This window comes from Miniopterus schreibersii (assembly GCF_964146895.1).
Source record: "Miniopterus schreibersii genome assembly, chromosome: 1".
NCBI classification, from domain to species: Eukaryota; Metazoa; Chordata; class Mammalia; order Chiroptera; family Miniopteridae; genus Miniopterus; species Miniopterus schreibersii.
Window position 1 is genome coordinate 143,392,663 of NC_138101.1, and position 16,134 is coordinate 143,408,796.

The 16,134-nt window shown below is 38.4% G+C and overlaps 1 protein-coding gene across 3 annotated transcripts in view; it reads right to left on the minus strand.

Moving 5' to 3' along the window:
- The window catches only part of INO80 (INO80 complex ATPase subunit), a 117,029-nt gene that overhangs the window by 41,399 nt on the left and 59,496 nt on the right, over positions 1–16,134 (minus strand). For all 3 annotated transcript variants that reach the window (XM_081117410.1, XM_081117408.1, XM_081117409.1), the window contains exon 25: positions 1,157–1,297. In XM_081117410.1, the coding sequence (XP_080973536.1) occupies positions 1,157–1,297 (141 nt within the window). The remainder of the gene's footprint in view (positions 1–1,156; positions 1,298–16,134) is intronic.

Sequence of the window (16,134 nt, forward strand, 5' to 3'; positions counted from 1 at the left end):
CTCAAAGTTAAATCTGCAATAGAAACTAACCCCAGTCTATAAATAAGACTATGACTGCTGAATGGCAAATACTGCACAACAGTCACTTTTCAGAGGGAACATACTTGTGAACCATGGTCCAAGCAGGACTGCTGAGGAAAGTGAGAGAACACCAGACTAAGAAGTTTCTTGATGCCAGAGTGTCAAGTTTCCTTTTGTTATTTGGAGACTGTACTAAGGCGATAAGGCCAGATAAAATCTCCCTGCCAATCTGGCCTCCTCCTCTGAAAAACCCTCAAAAACCTCAATGCAGGTGACAAATGGGTCCCTCTCCTTTTCAAATATTCCACTGTCCCTGACCTGTTGTTGGTTGATAATCTACCTGACAGATGGCCTGCTGCCATGGTAGATTAGAGCCCCTGACTAAATGAGAGGAACTACAGAGGAGAGATGAGGTCAGGGGAAAAAACCACTCCTATCTACCACACAACTATCAACTATTCTTTTTAAAGTTGTTTTTATTTTTAATCTTCACCAAAGCACATGCCTTTACTTATTTTAATTATTATTTTAATCCTCACCTGAAGATATTTTATCCCCATTGCTTTTCAGAGAGTGGGGGGGGGGGGGGGGAGAGAGAGAAGCATCAATTGAGAGAGACACATCGATTGGTTGCCCCGATCAGGGCCAGGAATCGAGCCTGAAACCAAGGTACATGCCCTTGGCCAGAATCAAACTCAGGACCTTTCAGTCCCCAGGCCGACACCCTAACCACTGAGCCAAACTGGCCAGGGCACCTTTACTGATTTTAGAGAGGAAGAAAGAGGGAGAGAAAAGCATCGATGTGTTGCCTCCTGCACGAGCCCCGACCAGGGACCAAACCCACAACATGGGTATGTGCCCTGACCAGGAATTGAACCTATGACCTTTTGGTGCGAGAGATGAGGCTCCAGCCAGGGCCCATACAACTATTCTTAAACCAACCAAGTTCAAAGTTAGAAGTGCTATCTCGGGAAAGCCAGGACTGTGGCGTGGATGCTCTTCCTAAATACTAAGGACTTACATGTTTCTCAAGGTTCAAATAGCTTAAAAACAGTTGTTTAAGAACAGTATCCACTGAAAACTGGTTTATTTTCAAATACCATCTATTTTGTCTCTTTCCTCCTGTGACACTTACTCGTGGACTGGCCACACACAAAAAAGATGGCAGCTCAGTGAGCAGGCAGCAACGAAGCGAGGAGGTAGCTGATCTCCGCTGATGGATGACCTGGTCTGAATAGCCACTCACTGCTTTACAGTGGCTGCTGAAAACCAGAGACTACAAAACAAAAAGTCAAATTAGTGCCATTGATAATTATGTTTAATATAACCAAAACAGGGAAAAATGTCCCATATTAAACATCTGATGTAAAGGCATTCTTCCTAGTGAATATTAATTCTAATAAACAAATACTATTTAGAACCAAAAGTATAATACAGACAAAGTCCATGCAGACAAAACACTATGTATGTATGTATGTGAGGGGAACTTTGGTTCATTTGTTATACTGTAGATGCAAACTCATGTCTTTTTTTAAATATGTTTTTATTGATTTTAGAGAGAGGAAGGGGGAGAGAGAGAAATGTCGATGAGAGAGAAACATCAATCGGCTGCCTCCTGCATAACCCCTACTGGGAATTGAAACAGCAACCTCTCAGCGCATGGGACAACCCTCAACTAACTGAGCCACAAGCGCCAGGGCGCAAACTCATGTCTTGAGTTAAAAACAATGATGTCCCACAAAATTTCCTTCTAAATTTTTAAGGCAAATCTGTTTAGCATCACATATGTGTCCTAACATAGTGCAGTGTAGTTCTAGTGAGGTTAGCTGTTTTATTTATTTGGTAGCATCAATACAAGTGGTCAGGAAGAAGAAACAGTATCTGTTTAGTTCCTCCACCTGACCACCATTTAAAAAATATAAATTCTTCATTTATATTACTGTATCAAAAATACATTTTCAAAGATTCCACAGCTCATGTTAAAGCTTCAGTTTACAGCCATTCATATGATAGATACAAAGTATGGAATAGTCACATACGAAGAATTTGCCAGGGAGATTACAGTGTTCTATATTGCAGATGCAGTTCTTTCTTCAGAGTTAGCATATTATTGCTGGATCTTCATTCTTGATTACTTTGTTTTACTGGTTTCTTAAATAAGGCAGACTGGTAACTTAAAAAACCATATAGATGAAGATAATATACAATGTAATCAAATGTATACACTGCTGTAAAGACAAGAAAAAAACTGCTGAGCCACGCCAGCTGGGCAAGACTTTTTTTTAAATCCTCACTGGAGGATATGTTTATTGATTTTAGAGAGAGAGGAAAAGAGAGAGCAAGGGGGAGAGAGAAAAACTGATGTGAAAGAGAAACAGATCAGTTGCCTCCTGTATGCACTCTGACCAGGGAATTGAACCTGCAACCTTTTGGTGTATGGGGTGATGTTCCAACCAACTGAGCCACCCAGCCAGGGCTGACCTAAAGACTTCTGAATTCTTTACTAACATCTAAAAAATAACTAACCAATATCTCTGTCAGGGATCTCTTAAAGTCACCCTCATTTTAAGTATTCTCAAATGGCAAAAAACAACAGAAGCCTATTTTTTACTTCACTCCTAGCATAAAAAAGTAAAAGATGAAAGAATAAATATTTCCTTCAATTACTTTCTCTTCAACATTATAGTTATTAATATGAAAGGGATACAACTTTCACTGTACAAAGTCCTTTTAACATAGTATGTCATTTGTGATATCGTTCTAGGAAAAGTTCAATTCTGTTTCCAGAGGTGGTCATTCTCAAATTAGAACATGCTCATTTGTCCTGTATGAGCTAGGTTAAGATGGTAGTCTCACTGGAAGTCACCAAGTCAAAGTGATTTATAACTTTCAGATTCCAGATTTAAAAAATAATTCACTAGCTCAATTTCAATATACCCAGCCTTAGCCTTAGAGAAAAACCCAGACTATCCCCAGCATATTTTACTCAATCTATACTTTTCTAGATTATTTTCCCTTCACACTGGTCTCATCCAGCCTTCCTTAGTACAGCTAGTCCTTGGTACCACACTAACCACATTCCCTTAACATAAATGACATGAACTGCTAGACCCAGAAAGATTCAATGTGTAACAAAGAAGAACACAAAGGACACCTTAAATACCATTATGTAGGATGCGTGAGGGGATAGGACAGAAAAGATTATGTCCTTAGTCTATTTTGGCCTAACACAAATTAGAAAAAGAGAAACAAAATGTAACAGCAGATGTGACTTGGTTATAATGTGGTCACAGGTTTTACTATTCTGTTGTCCCTTCCTCATGTTCTTGAATGCATCTTGCTGCCAGCACCATAATACATACACAGCAGTGAAGTAAGGCTTTTGTAGAGTCCTTTGGCCCATGTAAAAGTCTTAAGTGAAATTAAATAGAATGATAGGCCCCACAGCTGCACACTTCTTGCCACAGTGTAGCAGACTTACCCATTTATACATTTTAAAAATTGTTATTTAGAGAAAGGAGGGGGGGGGGGAGAGAGAAACATCTATCAGTTGCCTTCTGTACCTGCCCTGACAAGGGATTTGAACCTGAAACCTGGGTATGTGCCCTGACTGGGAATTGAACCCATGACCTTTCAGTGTATGGAACAATGCTCCAACCAACTGAGCCACACCAGCCAGGGCCAGTCTTAACCATTTAAAAAGGGTCCATACTTTGCTCTCATGTCTTGTTTAAAATTAAAAACAATATTTATGTTAACATTAGGTTTTCATTACTTAGAAATTGATTTTTTTGCTTTTGTTCTTAAATAACATCAAATATAGATATAGAGAAAAGGTCTCACTTTAAATGAAAGGGCATAATGTTTGTAAATCAACTGCTAGACTACTTGGATTCTATTTTCACAGATATGTTAAGTGACCTAACAAAAAGGGGGAAAAGAAAATACAGACAAACCCTGAACACAATGGCTTCCCAGAGCTTTTTTACAAGGAGTGTTGGCAGCTCTCATGAACTAAGGAAATCATGACAGATAGATACTGTAGTTGCAAATTAACACTTACTGGAAGAGTTTTTGAAAACTTCCTGTTTGGGAGATTCTTCATCAATAGTCCAAGCTCTCTAACCATTTAATAGAGAACAGTGTTTACACTTAAATACACACCACTCTTTTGAAAAAAATTATGTTTAGATCCTTCTCTATATTTTAAATTACAAAACCTGAAATATTCCCAATTTCATGAGGTAGTTGTCTTATTAGAGTTTTAGAGTATATAAGCTTTCAATACATATGATTCATAAGTAGACCATTACCATGACAACAGTTTCATTGAGAATGATAGGAGATGGAATCAATGCTGGTACTCTGTTCCTGTCAATCATCATTCTTAACATAACATTTAACTGGTTATAGTATTAAATCTGTTCTTCCTCCCCCCAAAATGGCTAAATGGTATATTTCCTACAGATTCTGTTTTTTTTCTTTATTCTTCTAAAAACAAGATTAAAAATAAAAAAGATTCATATGTGTGAGACTTGCATTCTTTAATCCCTGCAAAACCGTACAAGGAGCTCTGGCCAAAGCCCAGAGTGGGGAGGGAATGAGAATAAATTTATGAAAGATTTGAACTAAATACTATTTCTTCTTGAAATTCTCACCCGCAAAACAGGGTGGAGCACAATGAAATTAAGTGGAAGAAAATATCATGAGAAGAAAATATCAGACAAGCATTCATGTCAAGTAAGAGATTTTAAAAAGGCCCTAAACTCTGTTCAAAACACCCCTAAGTATCGTCTGATTTAGGTCCTTAGCCTAGTTCTTAGTTCCTTGATGTTTATGTATTATCCCAAAGCCAGTATTATAATGGTACTTCCTTGAACTCTGTAATACAGAATTCAAATTTAATATTTACTTCCAGGTGACAAGGGTTTTATAGGCATATTGGGGGAGGGGGTTCTCACTGTCCATATTCATTACATCCATGGGGGGTGGGGGGGAGGAAGACTTTAGGTTTGGGTTAGGTTGCTGATTATGATCTCAAGTAGTAAGTGACCTGAGATAGCTTACTAAGAACAAGATGACAACATGTAGCTAAGTCAACACTCATTATCTGTCTTCAGAAGAGTAGGAACAAAGCCTTCAACTTGTTCTGATGATAGAAAGCTGTATTTAGGAGACACGCTGCTAGAACAACACCTACTACAAGTACTGTTTAAAAACAAATGAAGGCACAAAAATAAACAGAATGAAAGATTTTCTGTCTTAAGAGGATAAAGTTGACTATGGGAAAATTAATTCAAAGCTAATTTGGTAGCTACAAAAGAGTTTTATTCAAAATTATATTTAGTACAAGAGAAAGATTCCTGACACTCGCTTCTGATTTTAGCATTTCCTCTCTCTCTTTTCTCAGGTCTGTCTGCTTGAGAATAACCCGAAAGTAAAGTTTATTCAACTAAACTTCATTCAGAAGTTTATGGGACTATTCAACTCACATATTCTTCCATCAAAACTATGAAACATAATTTGTGTTTACTTTGCATATTAAAACAAGGCTACTCAACTTCCTCGAGTACTACAAAAGAAAGCAAAACAAAGAGTTGGAGAAATAGCATCTCTTCAGCATCATGTTTATGAATTAAAAAATGTTACATAATCAGAACTAAATTGGCAAATCAAACGAAAATGCAAAATACAGAATACAATAGAGCTTGTAAGGAAAAGTTTTGCTCACAGGAGTTAGGCCTTATGAACAATGAATTCTGTTCAAGATGAAAGCCAGATATTATACTGTATTTAATATAAATAAAACTGGCATTTACTGTGGCTAATAAAACTGTAGACAGATGGGTGACCTGGAGAGCAGGGAGAGATACAAACATCTTTTCTAGTTTAAGAGTTTTCATGGTGTCACAGTGAGAACGTGTCTGTAGCCTAAGCCAAAATGTCAGAACAGTGAATACCAAAAGCAACTTTGTACTGAAGTAACTAATATAAAGGCATCAGCCCAGCAGTAAAGGTTTGTGGTCCTTCTAAGACATGTTCACAAATTTTTTGATATTCCTTTCTTCAAAAGGTAGAGTCTAATTCCTCTCCCCTTGGGTGTGAGGTAGACTTAATGACTCCCAAAACTAGCTCCTAAGGCACTGTGGCTCCTCCTTTCTCTTTCTCTTGAATCACTCACCCTGGGGGAAGCCAGCTGCCATGCCATGAGGACACTCAAGCAGCCTCATGGAAAAGTCCACACAGCAAGGAACTGAGGCCTCCAGCCAACAGCCAACACCAACGTGCCAGGCATGAAAGTGAGCTACCTTGGAAGCAGATCCTATGGCTGTAGTCCTCAGGTAACTCTAACCCTAGCTGATATCTTGACTTCGTAAGACCTGGAACCATCTACCTGAGCTTCTCCCAAGTTCCTGACCAAAAGAACTGTGATATTAAATGTTAATTGTTTTAAGCTGCTAGGTTTTAGGGTAATTTGTTATGTAGGTATAGCTATGTAGGAGCTAATATCCACAATTGACCCTTTTTGCAATTACTCTTGAGATTTCTATACATTAACTTCTCCTGCTGGTATTCCTCAGTGTCAAGAAATGCATCTAGTTCTCAGCTCAAATGCACGACAAAAATAACTGATGTACAAAAAGAAAATGATTAAACAAGTTACCAATCCTACCCATGTTTCCCAACCCATAAGGAAAAGTTAGAACTCTTCACAAAATTCTATTTTAAATACTAAGACTATATTTTTAAAAAAATTCTCACTAGAGGATATGTTTTTATTGGTTTTAGACAAAGAGGAAGGGGAAAGAGAGAAACATCAATTGGTTGCCTCCCCTACATGCCTCTACTGGGGATGGAACTCGCAACCTAGGTATACACGCCCTGACCGGGAATCAAATCTGCAGCCTTTTGGTATGGAACGATGCTCCAACCAACTAAACCACCCAGCCAGGGCAGGGCTATACTTTTAATTTTAGGCTGAAGTATTCCCTGAGATGAGAATACACACCAAGATCCAAGTGGAAAAGCAACAATAATACAATGCATCAACACTCACTAAGCCCTTCAGCAAACATTTATTCAACCTTCTAAGTGTTAGGTGCCTAAAATAACCAGAACACGAAAACAAGAGGGACTATATAAAATGCCCAAACATCTAAATTGTATTCTTACTTGGGGAGGGGGTGCAATGAAGAAGAAAAAGACCACTGCTTAAAGGGGCCTTTCTTTATGTTAAGTTTCGTTTTAGTTTTTCTGGACGTTATAAAACATTCTTTGTGGTAGAGAAGTATCTGTTAATTATAGAGCTCCTACTAGTATTCACTAGTTTTCTACCATATAAATTGGGTAATTAAGAGCCACTTTTGCATCCCCATCGTCTTTCTTTTATGTTCAACTTCCCTCTTTGTTGCCTTCTTCCTTTTCAGTCTTCAAATCTGTCTCCTCTTACAAACTCAACTTTGACTTAAAACTCAACTGTCTCGAAATACCTATTTTTTTAAATTGTCAAACTTCATTACCTACTTTCTACTCAGAATCTTTCTCCCTGTTAATCCCTGCACCTGGGCCTTCTTTGTGTGTTTTTTTTCCCCTGCACTCCTAACATCAAAGAGCTCCTACTCTCATGCTAAAGTGTCCACTTTAAACTTGACATAGGATTTACTATTTCTTATGGATCCTTTCTTGAACTCTTAGGTTTTAGAAGTGATTCCTCCACTGTCAATGCTCATCCATATTCAAATCAGAGTCCCTTAACACTTTCTTTTTTTGAAGAATACAGATGTATTTTTATTTTTTCATTTAATGATGTAAAACACAAATGCTGACGACATATATTGGCACATAACTTTTCTCTCACATTTACAACTCAACAGATTGGAACTGCTTTAATTGCTGTATGCAGCATACTGTACTAGTATTTAAAAAGTTTATCCCAATCCATTTCTTCTTTTATACTCTAAAACATCTTCATTATGTTGTTTGATAAGAAAAGTCCATAAGAAGATGGGGTGCCAAGGTCAACCCAACTTTCAGCCAGACAGGTTTGTCATGAAGTGGCTCCAATAGAACTTTGACCAAGCTGACAAGCCACGTGGGAGCCTGGCCAGGGCGAGCAACCTGGACAAGGACCACAACAACATGGACAGTACCATTTTGCCAAGCTGGGCTCCCCTTGACATTTTTTTAAATTGATCTTTACTGCTGAAATTATTACAAATATCCCCTTCCTTTTCCCCATTGATCCCCTCCACCCTGCATACGTCTCCCCGCCCCCCCCCAGGCCTTCACCACACTACTGTGTGTCCACGGGTTATGCATATATGCATATAAGTTCTTTGATTAATCTCTCCCCACCCACTCCCCCACCTGAGATTCCCGCCTTCCCACTGAGATTCATCAGTCTGTTCCATGCTTCTGTGTCTCTGGATTGATTTTGTTCCTCAGTCTATTTTGTTTATTAGATTCCACATATGAGTGAGATCATGTAAAACTGAATAGGGAAGAATCAGAAAATCTGAATAGGCTAATAACTAATGAAATCAAAGCAGTAATAAAAAAAACTCCCAGCAAACAAAAGCCCTGATCTGGACGGCTTCAAAGGGGAGCTAATTCTTTAAGTTGTAAGGTTAGATAGTTTACTAAGAATTCTTCCTTTTTGAGGTAGGCCTGCAGTGCTATGAACTGCCCTCTTAGCACTGCTTTCACTGTGTCCCACAGATTTTGGGTTGTTGTGTGTTTATTTTCATTTGTTTCCAGGAAGTTTTTGATTTCTTTCTTGATCTTATTGGTAACTCATTGATTGTTTAATAATATGTTAGTCAGCCTCCATGTGTTTGAATGTTTTTGAGTGTTTTTACTGTAGTTGATTGCTAATTTCATGCCTTTGTGATCTGAGATGCTTGATCTGATTTCAATCTTCTTGAACTTGTAGAGACTGGCTTTGTGTCCTAACATGTGGTCTACCTTTGAGCATGACCCATGTGCACTTGAATGTATATTCTGCAGCTTTGGGGTAAAATGTTCTGTAAATATCAATTAAACCCATCTGATCTAGTGTGTCATTTAGTCACTGTTTCTGTAATGACTTTTTGTCTGGAAGATCTATCCAGTGACGTCAGTGGGGTGTTAAAGTCCACGACTATGACTGTACTGCTATTGACCTCTTCCTTAAAGTCCTTAAGGTAATTATTGATAGGTCCTTATTTATTGCCATTTTAATTCTTCATGCCTATGTTTCTCTATTTCTTATTATTACAGTAGTCCCTTTAACATTTCCTGCAATGCTGGTTTGGTGGTGATAAACTCCTTTAGCACTTTTTTTGTCTGGAAGCTCTTTATTTCACCATCTATTTTGAAGGATAGCCTTGCTGGATAGAGTAGTCTTGGTTTCAGATCCTAGTTTTGCATTACCTTGAATACTTCATGCCATTCCCTTCTGGCCTGTAGTTTCTGATGAGAAGTCAACTAATAACCTTATGGGAGTTGTTTGTAGGTAACAGATTGCTTTTCTCTTGTTGACTTTAAGATTGTCTTGAATTTTTGGCATTCTGATTATGAAGTGTCTGGGCGTGGGCCTCTTTGGATTCTCCTTGCTTGGGACTCTCTGTGCCTCCTGTACTTGTGTGACTTTTTCCTTGACCAGGTTAGGAAAGTTTTCTGCCATTATTTCATCAAACAGGTTCTCTAACCCTTGCTTACTTTCGACCTCCTCTGATGCAAATATTGTTGTTTCATGTTGTCCCACAGCTCCCTTAGACTGTCCTCCAGTTTTTTCATTGTCTTTTCATTTTGGATTTCTGAGTGACTTTCTACCCTGTCTTCTAATTCACTGATCCGATCCTCAGCTTCCTCTAATCTGCTGTTTATTCCTTACAATGCATTCTTTATTTCTGCTATATCATTCTTAATTTCCTTCACAGTTTCCATGTCTTTTTTCATGCTGTTGAGCATCCTTACAATCAGTATTCTGAACTCTATATCTGACAGATTGCTTATCTTCATTTCACTTAACTCTTTTTCTGGAGCTTTCTCTTGTTCTTTCATTTGGGGATTTTTTATTTTAATTTTTTTTTGTCTCCCCATTTTGACTGCCTAGTTGGGTTTGTTTCTAAGTATCAGGTAGGCCGGCTTGGACTCTCAGTCTTTTTCACGGTCTCTGGTGCAGGCCATTGTCAGACACTGTTTGTGACTGGCCTTGAGTGCCTTGTTTGAAGCTTTCAACAATCCATGGCTTTCGGTCCCCTCTGTTGGGGCTGGGTGCATTTGGACAGGACCAAGATGCACACCAAAGTCTGTTTTTCCAAGGCCTGGGTTCCGAAGCAGATCAAGCAAAGACCCAAAGCACTCTGAAGTCTGCCTCTGGCTGCAGGATGATTAATCTGATTCTCTTAATGAGCCTCAGGCTGTAGAAACTCCACAGGGTGGGTCGGCTGGTTGTTATCAGTCTTAATGAGCCTCAAGCTATAGAAACTCCACGGGGTAGGGTGAGAGGTTTTCCAACAGGGTGGGGCAATTGCTTCTCCCTCAGGCAAAAGCTGCTTGGAAGGTAAATGTCTGCCTCTGCAGTGTGGGAAATGACTCAGCACAGGAATCCAGGGGGGGTGCCCTCTGAGCTCTTTTTCCAGAGCCCACAACCCTAGATTCTCTTCACACAGCTCCAGTGCACTCTGCCCTCCCTCTGCTGGAGCCCAAGGTGAGTGGGTGCACATGAAACTTTGTGCATTGGCTCTTTAAGAGGGTGTCTGCATTTCCAGCCATCTCTCCCTGGCAGACAGAAACCCTGCTGCTTTTCAAAGCCAGATGTTATGTGGGTGCCTTTCTCAGGTCTGGTGCACTTGGCTGGGAAACCAAGCCTGGGGTTTAGGCCCCAGAGTCCTCAGTGGCAACCCCCCACAGTTGGATATCCCTCTGGACCTTCAGCTGCTGTCTGTGGGAGCCCAGCCAGCCCTCTCGCACCTCCACACTTCCTACCAGTCTCTATGGGATCTCCACTTTTCCTCCTTGGTTATGAGAGTGCTCTCCAGCTTGTCTTCAGTTGCAGCTGATTATTCAGGATAGTTTTTCTATATTTTAGTTGTAATTTCAGTTTGGTCCCGGGAGAGTGTCAGTGTAGCTTCCACTCAGTCCACCGCCATCTTTAATCTGACACTTTCTTTATACTGTTTTGGTTATGACCATTTCTGTTGGGATCTTAGTATCTGATACTTGGAACTTTTGCTTAACATACTCCTTAATATGGACTCCTGTATCCAATCTTTCCTGGTATCATACTCTGAGATTAATCTTCATCAAATACCAATGGCAGAGATTCCCACTGGTGTGCTGTAATGACTTAATTTTGTGCCCTTCCTGCTGCCATATTCCTTTCCATGGCTTGATAGTAAGAAGCCAGCAAAACTTTATTCCCCAAGGAGAACAACTATAGCATCTGTTGAAAGTAAGCTAAAAAAGGGCTGAGGTTCCTGGTTTAATATTTAAATCTAATAGACAGGCATTCAAAGACTCCCACGACCTACCTTTCTGGCCCTTTTTCTTGCTACTGTTCTTTACTTTGGCTCAAATCTTTAACTTGGAATATCCTTCCTCCTAACCAGATCCCTATCAGTCAAGATCCAACTTAAACAATACCATTTCTATAATGACTTTTTCATCTATTTCAACCTAAAATGATCTTCCATTTTGAACTTTACCATTAATCATCTACCACTAATCTAGCAGTTAATTATGTATTTTTTCCACCTTTATCTTGAATTGTTTTTATTTTAAAACTTATTTTAAGTTTCTACATATATTTTTACCACGTGTGTGAATGGTTTTTCAAACCAGAAAACAGGGACCATAACTGTTAACACACCTTGCCCACAGTAGACACTGGTGCATGACAGTTTTGTAAAATACATTAATTACATATGCTTTCCCATTGGGAGAAGGCTGTTCTGAAGGTAGCCTGGACCTCAGGAAAAAAGGAGCATCAGACAATCCCCAACCACTAAGCCAAGATCACATTTTACTACTGGAGATTCAATCAATAAGCTCTTCTGACATACAAATCAATGTGCCTATTCACTCAATCCCAATGGCCCTTGGGATCAAGCAATTGAAAAGAGCCTGAGAGAGAAAGAGTGAAGGTGTGTGAAAAAGAATGCTTTCTCAAGTAAATATTGGGTCCTCCCTTAGTATCACCATTCCTTATTCAATTAGGCTTCTTTTACTGTCCAGATCAGTGGTCTCCAAAGAAAGCACATGCAAGCTTCACAATGGAAATAATATTAACATGATAGGATTTTCTCATTTTAAGAGAAATAATATATAGGTATTGATGAAGTGGATTAAGAATGTTTTAATAAATGGGGGACATATAAAACATTTGGGGACAACTGGTCTACACTATCTACATTGTAGAAAAGAGTTTAAGATTTATCAGCTGATTCTAAAATTCATATGAAAATGCAAAGGGCCACTCTGGTTGGTGTGGCTCAGTTGGTTGAGCGACGTCCCATGCACCAAAGGGTTGCCAGTTCGAGACCAGGTCAGGGCACATAACCAGGTTGCAGGTATGATCCCCAGTTGGGGTTTGTGCAGTAGGCAAACATCTCTTGTGCACTGATGTCTCTCTCTCTCTCTCCCCCCCCTCCATTCCTCTCTCTCAAAAATCAATAAAAACATTAAAAAAAAATAAAAATGCAAAGGACTAAAGCAATATCGGAGAACAAAGCTAGAGGACCTGTGCTACCAGTTATCAAGACTTATCTATAGGTAATAAAAATGACAACCCTTAACACAGACCAAAAAAACCCCAATTCCTTATAGATCTGAATTAGAAAGTAAATTAAAAAATATTTTAGAGAGCCCTGGCGAAGTAGCTCATTCAATTAGAGCACCATTCTGATACGCCAAGGTTGTGGGTTCGATCCCAGGTCAGGGCACATGCAAGAATCAACCAATGGCCCTCAACGAGTGGGTTCAGTTGGTTGGAGCATCATCTTGTACACCAAAAAAAGGTTGCAGGTTCAATTCCCGATGGGCACATATGGGAGGCAACCCATCGATAAAGTTTCTCTTTCACATCAATGTTTCTCTCTCTCTCTCTCTCTCCCTCCCTCTCTCTCTAAAACCAATAAACATATCCTCGGGGGAGGATAAAAAGAAAAGAATCAACCAATGAATGCATAAATCAGTGGAACAAATCGATCTCTCTCTCTTACTTAAAAAAAATATATATCAATAAAAAAAAACTTTTGGAGAAAAACAGAGGATTATCTTCAGACCTTGGTATAGGCAAAGATTTCTTCAACAGGACACAAAACTGCTAACTTTAACAGAAAACACTACTGAGAGCAAGAAGTAGGCGATAGAGTAGAAGATTATCTACAGTACCTAAAAAACTACAAAAATCGCTAAGAAAAATACAGACAACCTGATAGAAAAATAAGGAAGGCCTGGCCAGGCGTGGCTCAGCGGTTGAGCATCAACCTAGGACCCAGGAGATGGCAGTTCAATTCCTGGTCAGGGCACATGCCCCGGATGTGGGCTCAATCCCCCAGATGGGGGCATGCAGGAGGCAGCCAATCAATGAGGACTCTCTCATCACTGATATTTCTATCTCCTCTCTCCCCCTCTCCCTTCCTCTCTCTGAAATCAATGAAGATGTATTTAAAAAATAAAAAGTAAATGATTTAAAGATCTATTGGGGCCCAAATGGTGGGACCCATTCATTTAAAAAGAAATAGAAAAAGAAAAATAAGCAAGGGTCTTAAATAAGCATTTCATAAAGGAGGTTATCAAAATGGCCAATAAACATTAGAAAAGGTATTGAATATCATTACTCATAAGGGAAATATAATTGATAGCCTCAATGAGATACCGACACACAGAGGAACTAAAATAACAAACAATACCACATTCTGGCAAGGATGTACAGCAACTAGAACCTCTCATACACTGTTAATGGGAATGAAAATTGGTGTAACTGCTTTAGAAAATTGTTTCGCATTATCTATTAAATATTATACACACACCCTACGACCCAGAAATTTGACTACTAGATATATGCCCCACAAAAATGCATATAAAATTTCACTAACGGTGCATAATGTTCATAGTAGCACTATCTATAGTAACAAAAACCTAGAAACAACCCAAATATTTGCCTATAGAAACCCTTGTGGGGAGGGCACTGGAGAGAATTAGTGAATGGAAGTGAACACAAAGGGGCTTCTGGAGTAGAGCTCTGGTAGTGTTTTGTGAAGTTATTAAGCTGTATGTACACTTATGATTGTGCACTTTCCTATTAGCATGTTAATATCTCTAGAAGGACAGCCCAGGCAACAAGAGAAAAGGCTTAAAATTTTTAATATATTATACTTACTACTTCTCCCTGTCTCTCTAATCTACTCAACCTGTTATTTACTAAAGGAAAGCAAAATGTCATCGTTTCAAAATCAGTTAGTTGCTTCTTAGAATCATGAGATCAAATGGTTACTAACTAATTTTGTTAGAAAAAAAATATTTTTTAAACCTCTCCAATAACTTAGGGTACTGGTTATCATTTCCAAGTTTCCTACCCCCTCAAGTTTTAAAGATGGATCCTACATTTATACATCAGCCCTTTTCTAACCTTTCAAGACTGTTCTTGTCTTTCTGAGTTTCTAATTCACCATATGAATTATAGCAAATACCTCTCAAGTCGTATTTTCAGGATATTTGCTGAAAATAGTAAGCATAACTGTAAGCCCGTTTTCTGTGAAAATAAAATTTTTCCCTCTGATGTCATAGTAGTAGGACCCCTATTTAAGCAAAGGTGTCCTTCATAGGATTTGTAAATTATACTAACAATGCCAAAAGTATTTTTGTAGACCTTAATGACAGCAAACAAATCATATCAGGAATGAAATGCACAAAGCACACACACAATTTATTCCACACAAAGCAACACACAAAAAGAACCCAAGACCTTGAATTTAAAACCAATTGACAAATTCAAACATCAGTACAACAGATAATTATTACATTTAAGTCTCAGCACTGCTGTTAATATTCGATGAATTATTTTTTAAAAGACTAATTTTTGTCAATCATGTTTTTTTTTAAAAACTTGTAGCATCAGAGTAGACTATGAAATTTAGACGTGTGGTTTTTCTGAATTAAATTTATTGGGGTGACAATGGTTAATATGAACATAGAGGTTTCAGGTATGGGTTTCTATGTTGCAAGATCGGTATATTGCTCTGTGTCCCCACCACCCAAAGCCATATCTTCTCCTGTCACCATATATTAAGACAAGTGTGGTTTTGATGTGTGTATATATGCTAAAATATCATGCACCTTAAATTTTAACTTTTATACTCTTAACTAATGAATTTTGGAAATTTGTTCTAAAGGATTAGGTGTCCAAAATTTCCTTCTCTACTCCTCTTTTGTAAACCAAACAAAACCAATTTTCTCTAGATGAATGTTTCTTGAGTACGAAAAATTCAATTCGGAGAAACCAGTGTGAGAAACAACGTAATAATGGTGACAGGTAGAGTCTAACAAGGCCATCTTGTGGGATAGTTCCCATAATAAACTACTTTGTTCAAGTTTGAATCAATTGGTTCTTTCAAAATCACCTATCTTTATTTATACTGTCACTGAATATCAGGGATATAACAGATATATATACCAGAATATACTTAGACACAGATGGACCTTGATCACTAGCTACATATCAGAGTAACTCTGGAATGAAATATGCATACTACTCTCTCTGAGCAACTTCTGGTCTTCTCTTTCATATTCATAAAGTGAGACTCTTCTGTAAAGTCCAAAATGTCAGTTTTCTTTCCTTTCTTACTATTACAAGAATGAACCAGAATCTTCTACATAGTGACTCTCTTTATCTAATCTTCCACCTATTCTATGGTCATTTAGTGCTGTATTTTTCAAACTGCAAGTAGGGTTGGTCATGAATTCATTTTTTAGTAGGTTCCCACCAACAGTTAAAAAAAGAATAAAAGAAAAAACAACCAGGATGCACTGTATATATGGTTAAGCACAGTTTTGTTAGTATTTTGTTTTAAAATTTTATGTATGTGATATATTTGGTATATCCACACACCTACCAGGTGGTGATAT